Raw genomic sequence first — 26,851 nt, 5'->3', positions numbered from 1 at the left:
GGGGATGGTTAACCCCAAGGAAACAAACGGAATGCGATATTCGAGACCAATTGCGGGCCGTGGAAACTGTTGTGTCAAGAACTCAACGAGTTTGACCAACAAGCCTGCAAGGGCTTGTTTTCATTCAACAAACAAGTCTACTTCTCAGTCCAAACCTGCTGACTGAAACTGTTTTCACAGAACACATTTGGCCTTTTGAGTCACTGTTAAGCCCAAACCTGTCAGGTAAAGAACTGGTCTGAAATGCTTAAGGGAAACCTCTGGAAAAGGTGAGGTTTATGTGTGTGACAGAGAAGGCGATAAAGGCGTATTCTCACAATCACCTAAAGAAAACCAAATGACAATATTAACATCACACACATAAGCTGTGTCCCATTACAGGTGCCACCTCCTTCAAAGAACGTGGTTTACAAGGGGTGGAGGTGAAGGCTAGCGGGCTCCCGAGATGAGACAGTCTACAGGGCATTCGGCATCATTTCTAGCTGCCATCCCGAGCTTCACGGAGACAAAAACTAATGGGCGGTCCTCATCAACTTGTGAGGTCAAACATTAGGAGCAGGAAGCTGCCCTCGAACAGCCCGGGACCGTTCACAGTTCAGGCAGAGGTCTGGAGTTTCATTTCAAGACACAATGTTTAACTGGCAAACAGCGGACCATGTTACTGCTAAATCTATCCATATAACTTAATTAACTTTTATTATCTGTCTACATTCAAGAAGAAACAGTGGACTTTAAGCCTGGCTGCCATTATTTACAACTTGTTGCATCCTTTTTCATTAGTCCAGCTCATTTACCAGTGACCAGGTGAATACACCTGGTATATTTGGTCATGATCATCTTACGACTTAACGAGTTAATGAGGATTGATAAGTCAGTATTTCTCCACCCAAGTTAAGCTGTTATGACATATTCAGTCTTGAAATTTGGACTTTGAGGGAGGTGGCCCCTGAAAAGGAACAGAGCTATAATCTTCAATAGGACCCTTTCCTTACCCTAAACCCAACCCAACCCTGTCTCCAAAAAATACATCCATTTACAGCTAATGTGCAACAGCAAATACTTAAGCAGAAACTTAATGTCATCCAGATGACGCTTTTTATCAACATAATGAGTAAATGTTTTTAATGAACGTGTTTGCAAAGTAACAAAATGTTCATTCATCTTCGTCTTGGTAAAAATATTGGTAAAACTACATGGAGGATGCAGGACTTTGTACGCCAATCACCTCCCTATGAAATCCATATGGAATAAAAATGGAGCCAGTGAACATTATCCTTGCAGCGGTTATGTTTCTTTCATAATAAGGCAAAACCATTTATCCATATACTGTACATGCACTGCATAAACAGAATTTTTAGGGAGACAGGGTTGAAACCCCTGAACCTTGACTTTATTAGCATGAAAAATCTTTCTCCGGTGTCTTCTTCCGTTTCTCATAACTTAGGCTAAATTATTTTGGGACCACAACCGTATGGAGACAACATTCAAGAAAAAAAACAAAACCAAACATCTAAAGAGGAACCAAATGACAGCAACATGTACAGAAATACAGTAACTTTGCAAAAACAGGCATGCTAATGTTCTAATCTCTAGCCCTGGAAATAACACATTAAAAAAGCTAAATAGGCAGTAACGTCTGCACATTATTTAAACACAACAAAATATCGACAAAGGAAAAAAAGACCCATAATCCATTACCACGATGATGACCATACTGCATAAAGAAGAGTAGTATTGGTAATGTACCAGTCTTACATGTGTGTACATCATGAGGGCAGTAATCTGTGAAGTAAAGCTACAGTCCAACCATGGTTATCTAGAAAATAGTTTAGATTCTCTTCCGTATTTAACAGTTGATCAATTTAATATTACACACAAGAGAGAGGGTGAACTACGGGTATGAATTTTGCTTTTTTTCTGTGACAAATAAACAAATAGAAACTGACTTAAAAGGAACTAAGGCATGTGCATGAGGTCTTTACATTTTCCTGGTCAGAAGACACTGTTGAAAGAGACCCATGATTTATTTCTTTTCTTTTTTTTTAATCTTTTCTGTTGCTTTTTGTTCTCTTTTTCTGATTTGTTGGGGTGGTGTGTGACATTGCTTTGAGGTTTCAGTGACTGTGACCCCCCCCCACCCCCCCACCCCCCCATTAACCTTAAAAACCCACACCCAACCACCCTCTTCTTCCCGCTGCTCTTGGACGAGGAGATTACGCTTTACTTTCGTTGCCGTTCGTCTGAGGAGCCTCGTTGGGAACTGTCTTCACCTCGGCTGTGGCGTTCTTCACCTCCGTCTCGCCTTTAGTGTTATCATCCTTCACAGTCTTACCACTATGGGGACAAACACAGGAGCGAGAGAGAACCAGAAAGAGACAAGAGAGGAGATTCTGTTAACAGTGAAACACTAAGTCTCTCTCTCACAGCTAAACTGTCTGCTCTGAGCTGCCTTTTGTGTCATTTCTCAAAGAACGAAGGGAAAAAAATGGGGGGAAAACATGCAAGATGCTTTGAGGGAATTTGTTTTCCCTCCTGGAACTGAATGCATTTCACACATAATGGGATAAAGCTCACTATCCTAGCCAGACATCAAATAAGAGTACATGGATGTCACAGCTATTTTCAAGGAACAATGAATGCTGATGTGGAATGAGACAGGGCCGGTACAGTAGGCACAATGCATGAAGGAATGAAAGACTGAGGCATAACCTACAACACAAACTACAATACACAAGAGGATTACACGCCGTCTGGACTGAGCCAAGACACAATGGAAAGAGACTTTAAAGCCATACTTCACTTAAGTCGAACATTTTCTGGTGTTAGCATGTGCACCCTTGTTGGAATACATTTGTAGTAATGTGCTGCTGTGGCTTCCATTTTGAAAATGTGGTGCTTGACTGTTGTATCATCTCTTTCTCTGTCCTCTAAATCAGCTCTCAAATAGCAATTCTAATCAATACACTTCTCTTTCCTGCTGACACATATACATGCTCTCTCTGCGCCTTACAAAGTTAGGCCAGGGACTGCCCCATATACAGGATCCATAAATACATCCAAGCCTTACAGACATAAAACTGAAACAGCCTTCATATAAATGTCTGACCTGAATGTTGTGCTAAAAGAAAGAACATGGGGTCTTTGAAAACAAACAGATTTATCCCCTATGAATGTTGTCCGCAAATCTCATGGCATGTCCCAGTACTATCTATGGTCTTAATTCTTTTACGGCCCTTTAGATTAAGTCCTGTCTTGAGAAATACTTTGTATGTGTGATCAGGCAACAGATTTCGATTTTATTTTTACGTTTTTTGTGAAAACTACTGAACCATGTAGACTCAACCAGGCCAGTTGTATGCATCAAAGTAAGTAGGTCATTGCCAAATCCACTAACTAAGCTTATTCAAAGTATTTTATCATAACCAAAACACCTGCCTTTAATCCTAAAAAAGCAAGCAAATAGATAAACAAATAGGAGTTAACCGATCAAAATCCCAAAAGTTTAAATATATTATAACCTGAAGTTAACTGCAGCTTCCTCAAATTCAGTGCCAAACTTATCTGTGTTCACCTTCACTATCTTTAAGGTTGTGCAATGAAGGCAATAATCCTGACAGTACACAACTACACACGGCCCCTGAAATCCAGCAAAAGTGTTTAGTCAACTTGATAACATTTCAATGTAAGCAAGTCTATACAGCCATCATGCTGAAATCATACTCTCATACTCAGCATCAGTCTACACTTGATATCTCCTGGACATGTTAAAATAATTTGGTATTTTACATACTCTAATCTGCTCACAGGTTGCCAACAATGTTGCTCTGTAAAACTCTTTCATGAGACACTTTCTTTAACTATGTCACGGGGGCCACTAATTCCCTTTCACTGAGGTTAATTATACTTCTAACTATTGTTCTCTTGAAACATTTTAAAATATACATAATCTTACATAATCAAGAGCAATTCTTGAAACCTGCTTTTGAAAGATTGTTTCATGGTGTGTAGCAACATCACCAAAGATATTTATGTGTGTGATATGTAGGGGTCTATAGGTTGTGGTCTTTTCTACTCAGGAGAGAAAAATGGGTCCTGAGGAAGAGTACGTCACACAGAAATCCAATAAATCCACAAGAAGCCTGACAAGACATTTCAGTGTTGGGATGCTGAAGAAGGATCACCCCATAGATCAGTGGAGTAGCTGTGCTTCAGTCCTGTCAAAGTGTTATGAAGAGAAATCCCCTCGATGACAAGTTTGGTTATATCAAGGTGATGTTGAGTTGACAAGAGCCCTGCTTCCAACTAGCTCTCAACCCCCCATACTTCATCACTGACATCTTCTTCTGGCCATCTGAGTGAGCAAAGCACGAGATGAAGGAGAGAGAGAAAGAGGACTGATTGTCAGTAAGCCTCTGTAATTCATCTTCTGCCACAGCCTTCTCATCATCCTCACAGGGTGTCAGGAATCAGGAACATCTGCAAACTCCAAGGGGCAAAATATGAACCCTTCATAGCACCACTGAAATAAGGGCTTTCTACAAAAATCAAAACCGAAGACAGAGGTGTCTTTCTGAGATTGGCACTTTAATTGGCCTTTGATATCTATTATCCTTCATTAAATGAAGAGGACACAGAACAATGAAGTGGTGCTGCTGGATGTCACTTTGTGACAAGTGTTTAATGTACTTGAACAAGCTCATTCACCCCTGAAGAACTGAGAGGGACTGTATCTTCTGTAGTACCCCACAACAAGATACAGCATATCCCTACTTTTCTTATTTTTATTGTGCAGCAGGACTTAAAGCTTATTTTTCCTCACAGCTAAGACAAACTAAGCTCCATTAGCTGTATCTTTTGCAGCCATGTGGTTGTTGTGAATACATTAACTACAGCTATAGATTGCATTCTGTGGCATCAACGTATTGTAACGGGGCAGATGATACTGTTTTGTCTACACTACATGGATGGACATATTATGAGAACTTGAGGCTTATTTTAATAGTTTTGATTCATTTCCCCAAACGACTACTGAGTCCGCATCTTGAATTATCTGAGTCATGACCACAGGATGAGGTCGTTGTATCTCTTCTTTTCGCTCATACGCACAAGATCTAGAGGCCCTATAAACAAGCGGAAACATTGGTCCTGTAAACAAATAAAAACATTATGGTTCTTCCCTGCCATTGTTGTCTGACCAAAATTGGGTGAATTTAAAACTTTGTCTATATTATATTATATTATATTATATTAGTTTCTTTAATAACGTCTTTTTAATTTTTTTAAGAAGCATAAAAAAATAAAAATTATCATTGCTGCAAGAGCTTGGACCAATGCTGACTAGATGCATACAAGAAAATGAAATCGAAATATAATATTAGATATATTGTTCCTGTGTGTAGACTTTTGTACAATTCTGGATGTTTACAACAGACAATTTGAGTGAATTCTACTATCCACCTTAATTTTGTCTTCATCTTGGCTAACCTTGTTGATCGTGTGACTGCTTATGTTTCTTGCCCTGTTTGACTTCTTTTTTTTTTTTTTATCAATGTCACCGTGTTCCCTTATTTTAGCAATTAACTTGGTGAGTACAATCCTATTGACAGGACTGATGGCAACAACTAACAGATGTTAATGAACTGGATTTATATTAAAATCATTGCATATACGTATATATGTATGCTAGAACTGCTACTGCTAATAAGAGTAGTGGACGTACTGCTAGTACTCATGTAAATATAGAAGACCTGGAGTGTGAACAAGGTGTGTTCTAAAACAAATGCTTGATCGCAAGTGAAATATAAAAGAAGCTGTATGGTGAGAGAAAGGTTGACTCCATTAAGTGAGCAAACAAACAGGTGAAGGGTGGAGGTGGTGGTTGAATGAAGACAGACATGCACTAGTGGCATCCCAATGGATTGTATTCCTGTGCCATTTATCTGCATGGCGAACATCTGTTATTCTTAAAGGAAAATTCCACCCTTAAATGCTCCCACAACAATCATCAACCTGAGGTGTTCAAGTGCACAAGTGTTGCAAATATCTTTGTTTGGTGTACCTGATTTTGCAGCCTCATTTGTTTCTACATACATTTTTTTGTTTCCATTTTTACCCCCAGAAAATACAGAAATGTCTCCAATAAAAGGCGGGTGTACGTAAAAACACAGTATCACTGGCTGGCCATGCGGCTTTTGAAAACTGGGACATGTCTACAGTCACATCTGTGCTCCCTCTGCAGTCTGCAACATGGCTTCAGGCTGCATCTAATTCAGGGACAATGTTGTTGGTGGAGACATTGATATTTCTGCCTCTGTATCTTTTCCTAGGATATATATTGTATCTATTGAACACTTGTGCCAAGTCCACAACCAAACATGTTGTCAGGGGGTGATCAGGCAACACTGTCAAAATCTACTGAAAGGCGGCGATGCATAGAAGCCCTGATGAAAGCCTAAGAGACCGACACATTTTGCTGTTATTTTTAACCTCACTTTTTTGAGCTCCCTCAGAATGTAATGAAGATGGAAAAACGTTTCTGATCTCAGCTACATGATTGTCTGAGGCTTTTATCCCCCCGTTGTTGAGTGCAGGTAAGCTTATCAGTTTTAGTGTGAAATCAATGCGAGGCCAGTTAAGTCAGTTTCTTTCATGTGGCTGCACATTTTGTCCTTCACCTTTTCCAAAAATTGACTGCGTCTTATTTATGTTAATCAAACTTAATAAAATCAATCAAAAGCTTGTGAGATTTTCAGAAAATGATGAAGCTAGATAACAATTTTAACTTGGCTAAGATTCAGAGACAACACTTGTAGTAGTATCAAACCTAAAAGTCGCCTATTCTTCCTGGCAACACACCTGACTGGTGCAAAATTGTGCATGTTGAGACCTGACACCAAAACCGCTGTGTCTGCATTTCAGGGCGGAACATTCCTTTAAAAATGGCACACTTGTGGGCTATTGGGATGCGACCAGAGCAGAAGCAACAAGTTGAGGAATGGGGATATGGCAGTGTTCATACTCATTTCGGGCTGGTGTGGTCGAGTCTGTGCACAGGGCATTGGGCGCATCCTTGGTCGGGCCGTCTACTTGTGAGTCCTTATTCTGGGTGCTGTCAGGGGCTTTGACTGGGTCACGCTGGCTCTGTGGCCCGTCGGCATTAGCAGAGGGCGGGCTGACTGGCTCTGAGACAAGGGGTGTTGGGTTGGATGAGGGGGGAACTTTAGGGGTGTCGCTCAGGTCGACCAGGGGACCAACATCAGGTTGGGTGTTAGCTTTAAGTGAATTGGACTGGGCAGCAGGGCTGTTTTTGGGGGAGGACTTGACAGGGGCAGCTTTGGTTGGGCTGGAGGCGCTGGTGGTTAGCGTGGTGCTCTCGCTAGCAGGACTGCTCTGCGCCGTGCTAAAGCTCTCAGCAACTGAGTTAGTGGCAGTGGAGGGGAGCATGTTTACCACCGTGGAGGTGGTGTCTGCAGCAGCAGGCCTGTTTGGTTGGGAGGAGCAGGACAAACAAGGGGGGAGAGGGAGAAGTGGGGAGTGGAGACGGGAGGAAGCATAGAGCCACCAGAAAAGTGAGGGACAGAAAGAAAAAGGACAACGAGAGAAATAAAGGGGTAGAGGGAGAGTGCAGGTCAGGGCATAAACAAGGCAGAGTGAGTGCTACTGTGCTGCAGTGAAAAAGAAAATCTACACAATCAAAATGTTAGCAACATAATATTTGTGGAGGGGTAAACAAAAATAATAATAATACAACAATAAACTATAGAAAGAATGTAGGAGTTTAAGGATCAGGATGCTAATATGCTTTTCACAATAAAGCAAAGAACCAAGAAAAAGCAGAGTTTGTTGTTGGTCTGGGTGGGTTTAGTAGCTTGGCGGCTCCACTTCGGGCTAGATTTGACACTCTTCAACTTTGAAAAGATGAAAACAGGTATCTTTCGAAACTATAGGGTTACTATAAGGTTCTATAAAGACCCATCACAATGTATAGTGGCAACTATAAAATGTGTTACTTAAACTACATAATTAGAAATGATTGAAAGTGATAAGTTGTTTGTTTCTTTATTCAGTCACATAGTTGTGTGAGGGATTAGGGATGTCACTTGAACCTTTAGATAGGCTCAAATCTGGGATACCCTCTTAAACTGCGGACGTGGTTCTGTTCCATACTCACTCAGGTTCTGTCAAAGGCGTGGTCTCGTTGGGCTCAGTGGGACCCCCTCCTTCTTGGTTTGGGGTGTTTTCTTCCTCCGTTCTCACCTCCACAATGGGCTCCTTAGACTCATCTTTCCTGTTGTCAGAGGGCAACAGACTGTTAGCAAGCCAAGACACTAACTTTATTTGCTGTTAATCTGTTGAACATGGGCAGATCACTGAAGAGCATGTCCCACGTACACAGTGACAAAATCTACCTCGGTAACAAATGTCCATCTCACCCCAGGGAAGTCTATTTAAAGCAATGTAAACCAAAATGTGTAGTTAATGGGCTAAAACATGCAAAAACACTGGTGTATAGTCCTTTAAGCTGTCAAACACTCTCTCATTCCAACATTTGATCATCCTCCACCTGCATCCGCCTGCAGGCTCTGATTGTAGGTTTCCTCTGGGGGCTTGTCTGTTATTATCACACTGCTCTCTGATTGTGCTGAGCTTTAAAGCGTTTCCTCGCTGGGAGTGACATGTTGCTGCCAAATATCAACTCTGAACATACCATGATTCATTCTCAATAAATCTGTTTCATGTCAGCTGTTCAGTTGAAATATTTATTTGTTGTACTGTGCTGTGAACTTCATAGCTGGTGTGATGACAGACAGTTCAATATATTCAACAGAATTTTTGATCAACCAAAGGTTAACATGCAATAACTGAATTTGGATGTGATGTTTATCATGGTAATCTGTTAAATACAATTCTGGATATTTTACTGTCAAGACTTTCTGTGCACTTTAATTGTGGCATGCTGTTTTCAGCAGAAAGTCAACCTATGCCAATTTCAATCTGTGAATTGTTCAATTGGAATTAAATTGGAGGTTATCCATCAAACCTAATCAAAACATCCCTGTACTAAACAATTACAGTTAAATAAATTGTATAATCTGGGAAAGGCAGGACGTAGTCTGAAGTAGTCTGAATGAAATAGCATTTAGCTGTTGTAAATTCAGTTTACTGAACTGTAGACACAGATAAATGTTTCTGTATCGCAGCCTGCAGTATCAAACTGCTGGGGTTTATATTGACATGGAGAGTTGTGGAAACCTTCCTCAAAAGGCTGCTAACAGTTCTTTCCTCAGTGACAAATAAACCTTTCTTTCTAGTTCAACATTTTGGGAAATATGCTTTTTAGCAACAAAGTCATTGTATTATAAAATTATTTTGATGTTACACATGTTAGCAAACAACATGTTTACACGTCCAGAAGAAAAGGAGCAACATTGGACTTCATTATGAGTCGTGCATGTCCATTTTTTTGGCTCTGCTTTGTTCTCCACCAACTCCTATGTTCACCAGCTAGTCACTAACTTTGCCTGTTGTTTAGTGCCGGGCAGGTAGCATACAGTAGGTTTTTATAGCTTTTGTTTAATACAGCTGCCAAAACAATGAGCTGTAAGATGCTAAAAGACAGTCATTTGATCCATTGTTTATATAAAAATACTGACAATGCAGCTTCAAACAATCCATGGAAAACAGTGCGTCATAAACTGGCAAGGATGACGTTGGCTTACGTGAATGCCGCCTTGCCCTCCTCGATGTCCTTGCTCTTAGCACCCGGGCCGGCCTTCCCACAGAAGTTAACAGCAATGCACATGAGGAGTCCACACTTGTTGAGGAAGTAGCAGGTGACGTCCACGCCCACCAACAGCAGGAAAAAGACAACAATGAGGATGCCTACGATGGCTCCGGTGCCCAGGCCTGAGCCACCGTCCATGGCATCTGAAGGGTAAGGACAGGGAGAGGGGATACGCAGGCACAACAGGCAAGAAAGACAGGGGGAGAAGAGGAATTAGGAGAGAGGAAAGGGTTTGACGTGAAGGAGAGGGGATAGAAAGAAAGTTAGAAAGAGAGAGGGAGAGAGATGATGAGGAATGCAGTCAAGCTTTTAATACACTGCTTCAGGTTTCAGTTGTCAAGACCTCAAGTGTGTCGTTCCTTTCAGAGGGAATTTGGAGACAAATCATGCCAAAGCCACCAGGAAACTAATACGCGGAAACACAATAAAACCTTAATCTCTTCTTTCATTATAGCAACTTAATATTAACTCCTGAAAATCATCATGGCCGACACACTTGAGGTGTTCAATTTCACACACAATCACAGAACTTCCAAAGATTAAAAAACACACACATCTAAACATCAGTATGTGAGGACAAACTGGTTCTACAAAACATCTATAGTTCTATATTAGTTTCTTTAATAAGAGGCGGGTGACATACACTATATACAAACCAAATATCATATTAGGTTACGTGTGGTAACCTTTCAGTGCTAACCCTTTTGTTTGTCACAGGGCTTTCATGATAGGCTTGTGACATGTTTTGTGGCATTTATGACTTGACCATTAACATTTCTGATACGAAAAACATGGTTATGAATGTCTGTACCAAATGTCATGGCAATCCATCCAGTAGTTGTCGAGACGTTTGGGCCAGGGGATCCTCAGAGTCATTAGGATCAACCCTGTCTACAAGAAATTGTGCTCATATACAACTCATTTGTTTTGCCAGTTACATTTTGAGGGAGGGGAAAGTATTTTCCAGGAAACAAAGCACTATGTTATTGTACCCCCTGGCATTCATAGGGAGGTGGTCAGGGTTTGCTTTTGCAAATTAGTAGCATCTAAATGTAATTTCTAGGAGACAGGATTGTTAGGATACATTGCAAAGTTTGCGCCAATCAATGTAGTAGATGTTGAGATATTTCAATGATGAAAAAAGGAAAAAACACTTGACCTGCTGGTGGTACTGCTGCTGTTTGTCAGAGGCTTTTCAAAGATTACTTGCTGTTTTGGTTATTAATTATAATTAATTATTATTTGGCAGTGTTTTGACAATTGAACACCATTTATATTTAATCTCAAAAGTTTAGAAACTCTGACATTCTGCTACAAAAGAGGCAAAGAACAACTTTCATGAAGGAAACTCTCAGGTAGTTTCTCAGGTAAGAGCAACATAGCAGAATACAGTGTAAATACTGCAGAAATGAATACAGTGTAAATACTACATATCATTATCCATAAATTATACACAATTTTCAAGATTTCTTGCCCTTCGGTCAAAATACCAAAAACCCATAATCAATAATACAAGTGGCACCTGCAGTTTTTAATATTCTGTGCTAACTCGCTTCAGAGGGAGACCACTGGAATACACATACATTGGATTTACAATCTATCAGCAAGGAATACATCACAGGGAAACTATACTCATACAGATTTTTTCAGGCCTCCAGTTATAGTACAACTCTTATACACTCTACAAAGAGAGTTACCAAACAGCTTTCATGAAGTTCCCATTCAAACTTTTCTCCGAAACTTGTTTGTTAGGAAACATAAAGGTTAGAGAGGGTTATCTGAGCAGCTGTTTATCTCAACATATGCAAGCAGTCATCACATTTATAATTCCATTTTGAGGGCAAAGTGCAAATTCAGGTTATTTTCTCCCACAGATTATTCCACATAAACAAATGCACATGCAGTTTATAGACAGGATGGAATAAACAGGATTTGGAGGTCCAAGGCAGCTCAGGCTTTGCAGCTTTGCATTTCAACAACGGCTTTCTTAGCTCTTGTCATTCGTTTTGCCATTTGATGACATTTCTACAGACCGGGACTAATAAATGTTTTTTTAATTGCCATGCAACCAAGCGGCTGAGGATGCTTTAAGGAAAAAACACAGAATACATGCAATATTTCGGTGATCTCGGTTAGTTCATCACAGTAAGTAATTAATTTATATATATATTTTTTTCTTAAATAACACTCGGCCCAATTTTGAAACAAGAACGTCAAAATTTGTTGATGCCATCAGTGGACGTCAACACATGTCAATGTCAATGAAGCTGCATAGGACAGTGTGCACTCCATGGTTTTACTTGTTCTCCATTCACCTTTGGAAAAATCATGCTGACAAGAGTCTGTCTAAAAAATTTCAAAATGGGGCGAGACTTTCACTTCACGGGGACAAAACACAAGCTACTTACCATTTGTGGTATAATATGTACTTACTGACTCACAGTGGATGTGCATGGATCCTAAAATGTAAATAATCAATCACCCTGACGAATATGGTTATACACAATCAGTCTGAAGCTTGCGGGCATGTCTGCACTGAGCATGTCATTTACATACTTAGCTCTGATTGGGTAGTTACTTTTTTTAAATTGCCAATGTACCGTCAATGACGCAACCTTTTTCCTTATTCAAGACCCTGGAACTCATTTAAGTTATATACAGAGTTGGGAAACCATTGACCACGACAATCATCATGTTTGAAGTACTTTTTTAGTTGAGTGGAGTAGAAAACAATAATTTCTGTTTCATGAGGGAATCAAAATGAACGTGATTGGTTGTCACCAGGTTGTTGCTTCTGTGCGTCAGAGGACATTTGCATAAAGTTGAATCTTTCTCAACTTACCCACATTGTGCTGCCAGGTGCCTTTTGAGTGTTTGAGTGGTGGTGGGCGGTATGCTTTTCAAAGTGGACACCTTGATGTTGTCCCATGAAAGGACACGAAGGTGGAACCGGATGCAGAGCCGGCTTTAAAATGTCCCCTCATAATCAATGGTAGCTCTATAGAGCTTTTATCCGAAGCGCTTTACAATTTTCCTCTCACATTCGCTACCATGCGAGGGACCAATGTGACGTTCAGTGTCTTGCCCAAGAATACTTCTTGGAGGATCCACACCTCTACACACAAATATGTTAGTGTACAGTCTATTATCCCCCCAGATTGCCTTAAATCATCTCTAGTTAGTTATCAAACATGTCAAATAATCACAAGCGCTTTGCCTGTTTTTATAAAGGAATATTTCTTAATAGCCCTACCATGCCAGAACCCAATGAGACATGAAGACTTTTCATTAAAATCTCTCTTAAATAGGTTAGTGAGGCTATAGACATGTGAGGCTAACATGTCCAGGCTGCTAAGTTTAACCCTGGCTTCCATTATTTACATCCTGCAATTACTTTGGTCTAGTTTATGTGACATATTTACCATTGACATGTAAAATGTCCAGATTTTACGAGTTGACAAGCACTGCCCTGAACGCACCATTACACAAGTAACTGACACGAATAAGTGCAAATGATGGCCACATTTTTCTGGGCTTTTGAAATGGGACAGTCTTGTTGACACATATTCAGTCTTAAAATACAGACTTCAAAATAGCCGACTTAAGAATGCTGTAGACGTTTGGTCTTCAATGATTTGCACTCCTGTGATTTTTAAAACAGACAGCCAGGCTTTGCAATGATTGATAACGTTTCTTTTTAAATCTTTTTTTCCGCCTCTTTAACATGTTAAGTTTGTGTTGACTGCACTTGTATGACAGATACATTTTCAAGTGAAAGCACAGCCCGTGTCAATCTAGACATTTTATTTATATTCACTATCTTCCTCTCCTTGGCTGCACAGTCGTATGCAATCCTTAGTTTTCTCTGATGGCTGTGATCAAAATGGCAGGGGCATACCACAGCTCTGTGTACGTATAGGTGACTACAGTGTTGCAGACAACACTTGTTTTTCCTCTGCCCATTGCTTCATTTGCATTTTAACAGGCACAATAAATCATGGCATCGTGGCATGTATTCAGTGCCGTGGGGGGTTTTCTCACCGAGTGCTCTCACTGAGGGAGAAACCACAAATCTACCTGTCAGGATGGACTACACAAACATTTCTCTTTACAGGCTTGTCAGGTACAGTACTGAGCCAGTTCCCCAGAGGACTGCTGATAACAGACTGCATGTGATAAGCCTCAATTTCACTGAAAACCACAAATTCCTGAGAAATCAATAACTGGTCACTGTCCAGCATAGACAATCTGCCAGACTTGTGCACTGGTACACTGATGAAAAAGCTTTATATCGGCAGTTAATTTACATATCATTATAGCACTGGAAGATGCATTTAAATAGTGGCTACTGATTGGGCTGCATAATTTAAACAGAATGCAAACGACTTTTTTATTCAACCTCTTGAACGCTTTCTTTACAAACTCATGTCGTAAAGCATGTTTAAACACACAGAAATGTATTTTAATTCTTATAAAATCCAGAAGAGTCTAAAGATACCAAATGTTTCAGGCTGAATTTGTGGGAAATGCCAATAAAATTATGTAAAACACATCTATGGCATGCCATAAACAACATGGTCAAATCTAAATGAAACTATGTTCATTAGACTGTAGAAATAGAGTTAAAGATGTGCTGTGGAGGAATGTTTATTTCACCACACATTGAAACGTCAACACAACAGTCTGTATGCACTGAAGCAGTGACGATTGTACAGATCTGTACATAGCAGAGACCAAAAACGCCCGAATGCATGTCACAACATGTTGTAGAGGGGCAAACGCACATGTCCTAAACAGAGAGTACACATGGTTTGACTGAGGTGCAAAGCCATTAATGTCAAACTTGATCAACCGTCACTGAACAGAGGAGGGGGACTGAAACACCACCCATCTACTCTGCAAATCTCCAACACATCCAGCAGGCTGCCTAACAGTCGGAGGCATCGCCTGGGTTACGACCACCACGCTCTAAAAGGCGTAACCATCAGTACATCTGAACCAGATCCCTACTGTTGGGTCCCAATTCTATACTACACTAATTGCACAAACTATGTACAATACACTAATAGTCATTATGTTTTTGAGGTTAGTATACCAGTGTAAAAGTGTGCTAACAGGAAATGATGGAATACGAGCGCTGACAGACGGACAGACATTGAGCTATGATTTGTTTTGGTTTTCCATGATCACCCCTGAGCCATCTCATCCAAACCAGCAAATTGTTCTAATCACGTGTGGCTGTGAGTAGCTTCTCCATTTCCTGTCTGCACAGCATTATGGAAAATAGTGTACATCAACAGCACACTCAAAAAAATCAAGCATGTTTTAGTATGCATACTGACTTCTATGAGGACACTCATCATCCCATTTGAAAACACTACATACTTAAAATCTGCTCTGTATAATTATGTCTTATAAAACTGTGACACACCCTAGTTCTTTGATGACTCTCACATGACTGCACACATGTGACCTTAAGGACTCTTAAAGATGGTATTAGTAACCCTGACAGGATTCGCCAAGAGCCAGCCACTGATAAAGTCTCTGAAGTAGGGAAAACATCTTCAGCTACTTCCATGGTCCAGTCCAGACAGTGGTTTCATTTCAACCCGATGTCGTATTAACTGGATGAAGGATAAAAATATACAGATAACAACAACATGATGACTTGAAATTTACAGATTTACAATTTTAATGGAGTTTATAAATTGGTGCAAGCAAATAAGTGTGGGAAAATACCCATTTTCCAAATTAAAGGAGGGAATCAAGAGTTTTAAGAGGTCATTAACTATACAACAATTTCAAACTAATAGTGAGTAATAATGTAAATGTGTTGTAATCTATATTCTAGTTAGCTGAAAATCTTTAAATCAACTGTTTATTTCCTTTGTTTGTTTTCATTTTGTTCTTCTGTTCTCTTCTGTCTTTGGGTATTGCATTGACCTTATTTGGCTCAATAAAGTTTCTTCAGTTATTCCCATGTTTGTATCCTCCACAGTGTGGCACTGCACCCCCATTAAAATATCATGAACCTTAGATTCTGTTTTCTTTTTGGGCACAAGGAAGCAGAGTGATGCTGACAACTGACTCTCCCTCTGACTGATTAAGATCTTTGGAAACTCGTCATGCAGGAAGGAGCTGTGTGGCTGGATGGGATTTCAAGCATTTAAATGAAGATTTCAGTTACTAGCGCGGCAACAGGCTTTACAAACTGATGTGTATATTGGCTTGAAATACGAATTGCTGACTCATTTTCATGAAGTAGAGGAATCAGTGAGAAAAAGGTTTAATTTATAATATATCTAATTTAATACAGTGACAATATTGTTGAACAGAGATGATAATTGTAGGTTTTCTAATTGTTGATGTTGCTTAATACAAAATTCTTCAGTCATAATTAGAATATGAAATTATTGATTACAAAACAAAAACAACGTGTACTCATCTGTAATATAAAAAAAGTTGGGGAAAATGACAGTTAAGATGATAAAAGACATGAGAAACTGTGGAGGAACATTTCATGGGGAGTAAATACAACTTGTCGCTTCATTTCCTACACAAATCTGCTGATTTGATTTTAACTTCTATCCATAGAAACATCTCATTAACCACATCAAGTTAACACACAGAGGAAATGTTTTAGGCTACGCAAAGAGAGTGAATCTGAAATTCCTGGACAATAACAGCAGCTCTTGCTGTAGTCTGTATGCAGCGGGCGACTGCACCATTTGCTTCAGGGAAGAGAAATATTCTCTTTATATGCAATGCAAGTCTGATGCACACACTTAGATGAAGATCCTGATTATCAAAAATGAAAATCACTCAGCACTGATCAGCACTATCATTACTCAGTAGGCACTGATGAACAACAGGAGAGACCAACAAGTGACAAAGAACACCTCAAGGGTGTCGTAAGCTCTTATTATCCTTGTGACAGAACTTAGTTGAGATTAAACAGCAGTGCCGGGGATAATAAAGTGTTCAGGTCTCATTTTAGATCCCAATCCAGGAGGGAAGGAAGCCCAGGAGGCCAACAGAGATGAGAACTGCCCAAAGGAAACTACCAATAGGACAAAAAAAAATATCTACAGGTATTTTTTTCCCTTTGCCAATATAAGTCTTCTTACCACATATCAATGATTTTCTACCTTCAAGCGTATAAGGTCGACGCAAGCAAGCAAGTTTTATGGCGCTTCTACATCCTAAGTTACAGGCAGAGAGCCTCTTGAGCTACATTCACCTTAGCGTTCCCTCCAAAGCCCCCTTCAAAGGTTACAAATCCAAAAGGATGGAAAAACCTTTGACATTTTCTTGTTTGGAATTGAAGTGCTCTTTGCTGCAGACCAACGCTGCTTCAAATGGAACCTTGTGAGTTTCTCTTTTTCAAGTGGGCAGTCGAGTACATGGCATGGTCTGTGTTTAAGCACTCAAAAACTCATGAGACCATCTTTGATAGGCAACTGACAACACAAATACTCTCTTTTTGGAAAATAGTATATGATTTTATATTTTCCGTATTTCAACACCATGCTGAGTACAAAAGAGAGCGGATGGCAAAAATGTACGCATACTACAAGAGTGTTTTTTTTTTCATATATGACTCTTCTCATGAACACCAACCCATCTGGACCAGGTCATTTGGAGTACTTTAGGTCAAATTCAGGTGAAAATTCAGGTAAATGTCTGAATGTCTTTGCTCTCGAAAGAAAAAGTTGGCCGCTGGTCACCAAAATGCAGACTCTCCAATGTTTTCATTACCAAGACTGAGAAAACAATCACCATTCACATCTGTCTGATTACTGAAAATGTATCAATGCTTTATTAATTCTCTCACATTGAATTGTTGTCGATCATGGCTGTAGGTGATTCTAATCTCTTAATTTATGCATTGCATCCTCTCACCTCTCATGACTCAGGACTTTAATGAGTTGTAGAGCAGAGTGTGGAACAAATGTTTGAACAAATGGAAACCGTATAGAGGACTTTGAGTAACGCACACTCTGATGGCCATCTTTTAGATCTGTAGCTCTTGGTTTCCTGTGTTAAAGAAGAGCTTTTTGAATTTCGAAATGTATTGCTTGGCTACCTCAATAGCAGGACTGTCGCAAGAAAAACAACAGAATCAGTCATTTGATCAAATGCCTAAAATGACTTATGTTCATATTTAACAGACAACGTGGGAGTTTCGACCCGTCTGTCAGTAGCAAAGGCGGAACTAGCCTGCCACAGAGCCACTAAACGTATGTATGTACTGCAGAGATTTGAACTTAGAGGACTGATATACTCATATGGGTAATTTCGGAAGGCAATTACAAACAACGTAGTTTGTCGTTCGGTTTGGAGGACTTGTTGCAATAGCATTTATAGTAATTCAATTTCTGTGTTGTTTCTGACTGAACACTGAAGACATTGATTTCATGCTTAGAACATGTTAGCTTGTTAGCTAGCTATAACCAAAATCTGCCATCACTGTCATGTGTCACGGCACATATCATTTGTTCTAATGTTTAGCTAGTTGCATATTTCTTTTTCTGCTCTATTAGGCTGCTGGATAGTTAGCTAGCTATCAAAGCTAAGTAAAGATACATCTCTGAATGTTTTGAAATAGACATCATACTGCTATGGATGTGACAACTTAACAGTGACCTAAATTTGGTAACAACTCCACCTTATCAACTGAACTACAGCTCCCATGAGGCTCAATAGCAGCTGAAGTTGCTTTTGTTGCTAACAAACACATAATTGTCATATGTTAAACTTAAGTGTTCACAAGAAGATGGACAGAAAACCATGTTGTTGTTTTTTTTTTATGAAAAGAAACCCTCTTTTAAAAAAGTAAAATTGAGTAACAGAAGCTGATGTGGAATTAAAGTTTCTAGTTTTAGTTTGACAAAAACGTGACATGTACAATTGCAAAGCCTCTATACAGTACGTACTGTTTACCATTTGTTCAGTTTTTGTTCAAAATGCATACTGTATCTTCTTCAATTAGGCTATAGCCAGGCTTCTAATCTTTCAACATCTGGGTTTAACAGTCGTGTGTGGTGTAATGCAACACTGAACTGAATGCAGAATACAGACATTTTGTTAAAGCTCCAGAGGGAAAAAAAGGGCTAAAATCAGCTTCACAATCCAGGCCTTGAACAGTCAGTACAGGTCAGCACTGTGTCACACATCTTAGTATGTTTAGTTGCTAAAGCTTCAGAAAGCCATTACTTTCATGAAAGAAAAAGAAACACAATTTATTTCAACCCTACAATGGTTACATGGAAATACACTGATATGTACTTACAAAAATGTCTCAGAGAATAGAATAATTTCACATTATTGAAAATTAAATTTTTAGTGTTTACCAGCTGTTGCATTTATGTTTTTTTTTTTTTTTAGACATTTCTCTGCTTTCAGGTAAAAAGAGAACATGAACAGTCAAAAAAACAGCTGATTTCTTGAATTTTTTGAAGGTCAGTTTGTAAAGAGTATGTACACTTTGTCACAAAACATGATTAGTTTTTTCTGCACAACTCTCTGTCCTCTCCTGACAAGGCGGTTACATAATAATAATATGTTTGAAAGTGAGCATAATATAATGTAGAGAAGTAATAAATTGTCTTGGAAATGAATACTCTGACCAAAACCAATATTAAATGTTTCTGCAAATGTTATCTTTCCTCGTTTTCACGGCAGGACATTTCAAGCTTGTATCCAAAAACAGAAATTAGGCACAGCATTTGTACTCTTCACCTGGTTAACACATTCATAATGCTTGACTGGGGAGCTTCAAAGCAGCTGCATAGCACATTCATGAATACTGGCTCATGCCTTGTGTCAGCTTTCATGCAGTGTTCATGCTTTTATGTCATTTGTGACGTAACAGTGGAATGATGTGTCTGTTTAGGCAATAAATTCCAAAATAAAAGTCTCTTTACAATTGCCATTTCTGGTTAGCACATTGTAGACACATAATCAGTCAGTGTAAGATAATTATTCTGTTTATCACCCCTCTTAAGATCACATTAAGGCATTATGAATGTGTTACTAATCGTCGCTAAAACAAAGCAGCAACGCTTTGTCTACATTGCATCTCAATAGAGCACCCAAGTCCAACTTGTAACATTGACCAATCCCTCTAAAATCTTCCCTTTCTGAATCTATTCATATACAACATGAAAACAGATGATAAAAACAAAATATTAACAGAATCTAAATCCCCAAAAATTGAGAATGATGCAAGTACTGAGCACCCTGTAATAACGTCATGAAACCAATGTCTTGACTCTTCATCTTTTTTTTTTTTATCTTGTGTGTGGCTGCACAAGGGTCAAAAGGCATAGAAAGCAAAGGAGTCAGGGCCCAAAGATTTCAAAGGCTCAGACTATCCTCTTTCTCCTTGAACGAAATCAGTTTATGAGAGCCAGAGCACAGTCAGCACGGACAGCAGGAGAGCTGCCAGACTGTACGTCACACATCGGCAACCGAGGGTAGCTGAGGTTATTGATCAACCACAGATGACAAAAATAAGTTTTAATATCCACAGTTTGTTTGAGTGATAATCATAGCAGTAAAGAGTGACAAGAAAAAAAAACACAATAAAAGCAAAAACAGAGAAAGAAATTTGTGTGTATGGCAATGTCATGGTCCATAGGTGCCCAAGAAGATCACACATGAAGACAGGAAAAGGACACGGAGAAAAGGGAAGCAGGAGAGAAAGAGGGAAAAGAGGGAGAGAGATAGAAAAATAAGGTCAGAAATGCAGAAATACAAGTCTGAAAGGTTATTAGAGACTGAATTGAGGGGGAAAAAAGGAAGTCTAAGTTAGAGGATCAAAGTAAAAAAAAGTCATAGCATGTTAGTAGCACGGCAAATGACACATGGTTCATGGCAGGCATGGGTGGAAGGTCACAGAAATGAAGGTAATGGGGAATGACAACAGAAAGGAAGACATTTCAAACGCACTACAGTCCAACCTCAGCGCTTTAAGGTTCAGTATAAACAAGGAGAGGTTTTAATCAGCCATGGTGCAGATCAGTAGCAGAGTTTAGGATAAGATAGATGACAACCTGGATGCGAGAACACATCCACAAGAGTCAGGCTATTATCTCTCATTCGTGATGGCCAGTGGTGTAACGTGAGGTAAATGCAAGTATATGCTTAGTAGCCACTGATGTGTAAACCTGATCCAAAAGCCTCATTAATTCACCCATTAGGTCATTAATGGAGAAATTAGATTTTGTTACGTCTGTCTTTGGAAGCGTGAGCCAAAGGCCGGCTCATTGACTGACAACAAAAACAATTATTTCAATATCCAATCAGCAGCTCCCTTCTAAGCCTTTAAAGTAGTGATGCTGGATTCGTTTGCTGCTGCAGCATCAGATCAGCTGCTGACTTGCTGTGCAAAAGCAGCAGCACCATACAGAAATCACAACACTAGGTTAACTAGCACTATGATTGACATTTTGCATCTTTGTAGATACATTTAATAGAAACATTTCCTCATTATGCTGCTCAGACAGTAATCCAGATGACTTTATGTTTCCTTCAAAACACATTTGCTGTTGCAATTTAGTGGAATATAAATGACATTTCCAGGAGACAATGATGGAAAAGCATCGTCTCCTAAAAGATACACATATTACAGGTGTAACAAAAGAGCAGAGACCATCAGGTCAAGACATGAACAGAGTTTTGTTAAACAAACGTGGCAGCTCTTTTGTGTTGAATAAAAAGGAAACATTATTTTGACATGAAGACGGACAGGAGAGGACTGGACAGTCTTCACTTCACAGTCGAGCCACTTCTTCAGCTACCATTACACCACTGGCCACAGCAGGGAGAATGGCCCATGCAAAACCACACATCCAAAACAGAAGCTGGTTATGAAAGTCAAGTCTATGACATGGATGAATGGGTGATCTCATGTTATCAAAACTGCAAAAGTTAATAGCTGTTTTTTTGTTTTACTCTGATGTCAACCTTAGCTGGGGAGATTTGGATGGATCAGTTGTGAACTCCTGCCACTTTGTGTCCGTATTAGCAAATTTACAAAGATTATTTTTTGGCATTATTTGGCAGAATTATGATGATGTTTTATCTCTCCACAGCTGGGCGGCATTTTGCCTTCTGAGTCTGTGGCATGCAAATGCAGCCCAGCTGTACCTGCAGAGAACAGCAATTACACAAGCCAAATTATATAAAGGTTTTTTTTTTGACACAACAGACTGAACAGGTCATTTTTCCAAAGAAGAAGGTAGCTTAACACTGAGATCGTTCAATCTAAAATACACTCAAATCACTTTGGTCAATATGTTTTTGTGGCATTGTGTGTGTGTGTGACTGCTTTCTGAGCATGTGTTTGAAAAATAAAAAAAATAAAACAAATTTAAACAGATTTAAACTCAACTTTGGATCAACCCGGCATTGCAATGCCTAACCGTGCCAATTAAGCGCATAGAGCCAGTATCTAAGTATAAAAAGAGCAGCTGTTTTAAGCCAGCATTACCAAGAACAGCTGCGAAACCTACTAAAAATTAAATGCAGATGTTGTAGCTAAAAATAAACCTCAGTGATTTCCCACGTGTCTTGAAGTAAAAGAAAAAAAAAAAGCAGGAACTTGGAAATAACACTAAACATTCCAAAACAGAAAATTTAATGGAAGTAATTATGGGAATTAAAGTGGGACTGACTTGGATGAAGCCCGTATGAACTTCTGCTCTTGTAGTATTATAAGTGATCCAAACCTCCCACTGCTATATGGCTGTTGCCCAGCAAGCGCATGAAAAAGAAAATAACTGGTTTCTTTATGTGCCATGCACCGGCAGCTGTTGCCTTTTAGAGTCTCCAGTAAAGAACAGACACAATTAATCCAGTTGGACGTGGCACCATGCAAAGACTGTTAGGGCTGCGTCCCCACCTAACTAGGCCACACACTGTATATTCAGGTCAGGCAAGGACCATGAACTGTGAGACCCACTAAATCTGGCAGTGGAAGAGAAAGATAGGGGCTGATAAAGAGAATAAAAATAAGGGAGAATGTGGAAAAAAGCCTATGGGAGAGTTTGTAATATGAATAATGAGAGAGCGAAGAAAAAAATATGATGAGTAAAACAGGGACAGAATAGTGAAATATAAAGTAGAATAAAAAAGAACCCTATCAGAACTTTTCTTTTTTTAGCCAGAATGTCATTTTTTGGTTAATTGCTTAGAAGTTTCCCCCAAATTAATTATATATATATATATATATATATATATATATATACTACTGCGACTGGTACACAGGGAGGACATATTGGGATAGGAGCTATTGGGAATGTATTTGAAGTATGTATTATTTTTTTCCAGGACAAAGCTTTTGCCCACCACAGCATGTTCACTGGTGGGAAGCCAGTGGGGGATACTTTCCTACTAATTGGTCTATCTACACTGGGAGAAGGAAAAAAATACTTATCTCAAACCTTCCTGAGGCTTATAACATTGTTTAAAGGACTGAGCTGCTGTTATTTAGATGTTTCTTATTGTCAGCAAATCTCGTGAAAAAAAACAAAGCCAAAGTTTGCACTTTCTGTCTTTACCACCTGGCCTGTGGCTCTTACTGCAGATGTACTTTTTTAAAAACAAAAGTGCATTTGTTGTGGACCACCTTCAGCTGCGCATTAGTTTAGGGATTTAGGGGCATCATTAGAATATTGAGAATGTATTGTAAGTTTTACCAGGAAACATACATATTTATTAAACTAATTATAAGCACTTATGAGCTATTCTGAAATGTTCATTTTGAAATCTGTCCACCACCTCCAGGAAATGGTTTCCTGGTTTTCTGGTGTGCTGGGACACTAAAATAACAATAACACATTGTATCTAGAATATCACGGGGCATTACTTTGAAGGCATGAGATTGTGGTAATTATTATGTATTCCCAAAGCTAATCGATAATGATTAAATCATAAATGTGTCTCATCTCTCATAAGCCTGACATGCGAGAGACAAATTATTTACTTCTAATCTAGTTTGTAATTTTTGTGTCATTTTTTATCAGATTCCTTGATGTCCACCAGACAGTTGAAAGGAAACAATGGTTGAAGCAATCAAGATCTCTTTTGTGAGGGAAATAAAGGACAGGCAACAAAACCCTGAAACTAAAGGGGAGGATGGAAGAACGACAAGATGATGCAGAGAGAATAGTTAATTTTCAATAGAAGATAAAATGATAGGTGGATGAGCAGTTTCACCTGTTTTATAGCTCAGGTATAGTGCAGTGGGGAGGCAGCCCAAGTTAAAATGTGCACCTTACACACAACACAACAACAGAGCGAAGGCTGACCGTGACCACCTGGGCAGAGAAGTATTTGGTATTAACTGGACAAAACGCTCTGGGTCTGACTGATATCTGGTCCGACTTTATTGTTAACTGAGCTTGAGCAGTAACAGCTGCCTTATAGGAGCTACTGAAGACCAGGAGAGTGGAATACCATGATGCCACGTTTTATCTGTGGCAGCACAGCATCAAGGAGGAGAAACCCCCCCCCCCCCAAAAAAAAAAACAGTGCGTGAGTATGCTTCTGCTCTTCGTATGGATTCAATAGTTATTGTTGCTCTTTTTTCAGCCTGCCCTCTAAAATTTTGTGAAGCGAGCACAATGTTTTAAAATGCAAATAAGGTGCATGAAAAAACAGAGAGATGAACTTCTCCAAGAGGAAAGGATTAGGGGGAGGAGACATGACTGGAAACAAGCAGTAGTTTGGCATTAACAGTAGAAAGAAAGAGAGTACAGGCCAGGGGTAAAAGGAAAATAAACTTCAGATGACCCAAGTCACAACTTGTGTATTTTTACTGACATGAAAGCTTGACATTTCATCAACTTGTGAGACACGCATGGCACTCTATCACCTGAGCAGATAGCTTTGTCGTCTTTGTTTAGCTACACACCTACAGTACGTGTATCTTCCTCTTGACATTGTGTTTATGTATATTAAGAGCTACTGAGGCACAAAGAGCATTGCATAAAGTTGATTCTGATCCTGGTTTTAATGTTCAGTCTCTACAACTGTTTTGTCATTTATGAAAGCTGTTTAGTCTACAAAAAACATCTCATATTTCTATTCAGTACTGCGGAGAAACCCTCTTATTGTAAACTATTGTAGAGGGATGTCAAATAGCTCTGGAAACAAGAACAACAATCCTGCAGTTGTATAAAAAACAACTGTCATGTTAAGTTGAAATTACTCCCCCTCATAATTCATCTATTATAAGTGGTCTGCATGTAAACGCAGCCGTTCCCAATGTTTTAGTTAGTTAGTTCCCTGAACCTAAACTTAATCTAACCTTCAACACTTTTCTAAACCATCAGTTAAACATTTCATGATATAATAATATCACATCCAATTCATAGTGTAATACTTTCAAGGTGGAGGAATATATTCTTCTGATTATTCATGAGTACAACACCTTGTATGCATTTGAGAGTTTGTGCTCACTTCACTTGTTACCAGCTGCACTAATAAGGGCAGTGAAAAACAAAACACCTCCCCCATCCAGCAGACAGAGACAGATGACTCACGTCAGACCCTACAGCCAGCAAGCTTTGAATAAGTCAAGGATCCGAGTAATAGAGCATTCATTGGTCACGGTGGAAGCCTTTGTGCACTGTGGCTGGTGTGTGTGGATGCTCTGGGTGGGATGATGGGAATAGTACCTGGGATGGTAGTGGGCTCTGTAGCTGTTCTGAAGGAATAGATGCCAGGCTGCGACTTGCCCTGCTGATTCTCTGCCACCACTTGGACCTCATACTCTGTATTCCACTCCAGTCCGCTCAGCATCACATACTCACTGCCCTGGGGAACGCGGGTCTCTGGTTTCCAATCAGATACATGCTTCTGAGAAAGGAATGTAGAGGGAACAATATTCAAAACTGGGTAACCAAGTGAGATTGTGGTCACCCTACACAGCCACAGAGGAAAGGGTCATTTTAGATCATTTGAGAATGATCCCATTCTCAAGCGGGTCACTGTGCACAAGATAAAAGGAGTGCATTGTTTAAGGGTTTACAGCACATTTTTCAGTTCCATTTGTTTCACCAGACGTTATCTTGACCCAAAGGAACTTTTCAGCACAAGACAAAAACATGCGGAATAGAAAATAATTCACATAGAACTTAATAATAACAATAATTATATAGCCCCAAGAGTAAAATCATGAATTTGGCAAATGTTGGTTGTTGTTGAAAAATATTAGGTATCGAGTTAGAGAGGGTTCAATTTAACTATAAAATGATTTCTTTAAATCTAAATTGGTGAAGCTTCTTGGGGGCAACACAGGTCTTGGTTAGTCTGTCTATCCTGTCCCCAATTAACTGTTTATTCCAAATTGCTTGAAGAAAAAAACCCAAACACTCATCTCAATGATTATACCGTTGTTAAAAAGTACAAGTTTGTCAATAGGGGAACATAATTATAATTTAGAAGGTACAAATGGATGAAAAGGATGCTTAATGTACTTGGTAGCTGTGAAGCTAGAAGTTTATTCCTGCTTCCAGCTTGTTTTGTGAACATTTCCAAGCACTGTTCCTTATCAATTATTATGAAACCATTGCAAGAATTGAAAAAAATAAAAACAGCAAAGTGGTACCAAGTTACCTCCTTGCCCAGTATACTCACAGCCTTGTATTTGATCAGGTAGTGTTTAATGGGAGAACCGCCATCGTCCTGCTTGATCCAGTTGACCTTAAATATATTGCCCCTGCTTTGGACCTTGACTTCTAGTTTGGGGGCACTGGGTTCCCCTACACAGGACAAACCAAGGGATTATAATTAGTTGACATGAATTTGGTTGTTGCATCAACACCATCCTTAGTCTCTAAACACAAGTTACCTACTGTGCTTCTAACCTTCCTACTGTGTTTCAGTGTGCTTGTGTCCTGAAGGTCAGCTGAGCTAAAACTTAAATTGACTGCAAGTTCGACTGTTGGAGTTGATTGCTAGTTCAGTCTATATTGTTTTAACATGCTTTTTTTTTGCGCCCTCTCTTCTCAAACGTAACAAGCATCGCAATCAGAGGACGTTGCAGATGTGGAGGTA

The 26,851-nt window shown here is 39.4% G+C and overlaps 1 protein-coding gene across 1 annotated transcript in view; it reads right to left on the bottom strand.

Annotated features, from left to right (window-relative positions):
• Positions 1–2,213: 2,213 nt before the first annotated feature.
• ncam1a (neural cell adhesion molecule 1a) overlaps positions 2,214–26,851 on the bottom strand; it is a 77,494-nt gene continuing 52,856 nt past the window's right edge. The window contains exons 18-23 of the mRNA XM_070917725.1: positions 26,432–26,556; positions 25,471–25,651; positions 9,720–9,927; positions 8,171–8,287; positions 7,019–7,480; positions 2,214–2,334 (exon numbers count right to left, since the gene is read on the bottom strand). Coding sequence (XP_070773826.1) covers positions 2,214–2,334; positions 7,019–7,480; positions 8,171–8,287; positions 9,720–9,927; positions 25,471–25,651; positions 26,432–26,556 — 1,214 coding nt within the window. The remainder of the gene's footprint in view (positions 2,335–7,018; positions 7,481–8,170; positions 8,288–9,719; positions 9,928–25,470; positions 25,652–26,431; positions 26,557–26,851) is intronic.

This window comes from Enoplosus armatus, chromosome 13 (genome assembly GCF_043641665.1).
Source record: "Enoplosus armatus isolate fEnoArm2 chromosome 13, fEnoArm2.hap1, whole genome shotgun sequence".
Taxonomy (NCBI): Eukaryota; Metazoa; Chordata; class Actinopteri; order Centrarchiformes; family Enoplosidae; genus Enoplosus; species Enoplosus armatus.
This window is presented reverse-complemented; position numbering and strand designations above follow the sequence as displayed.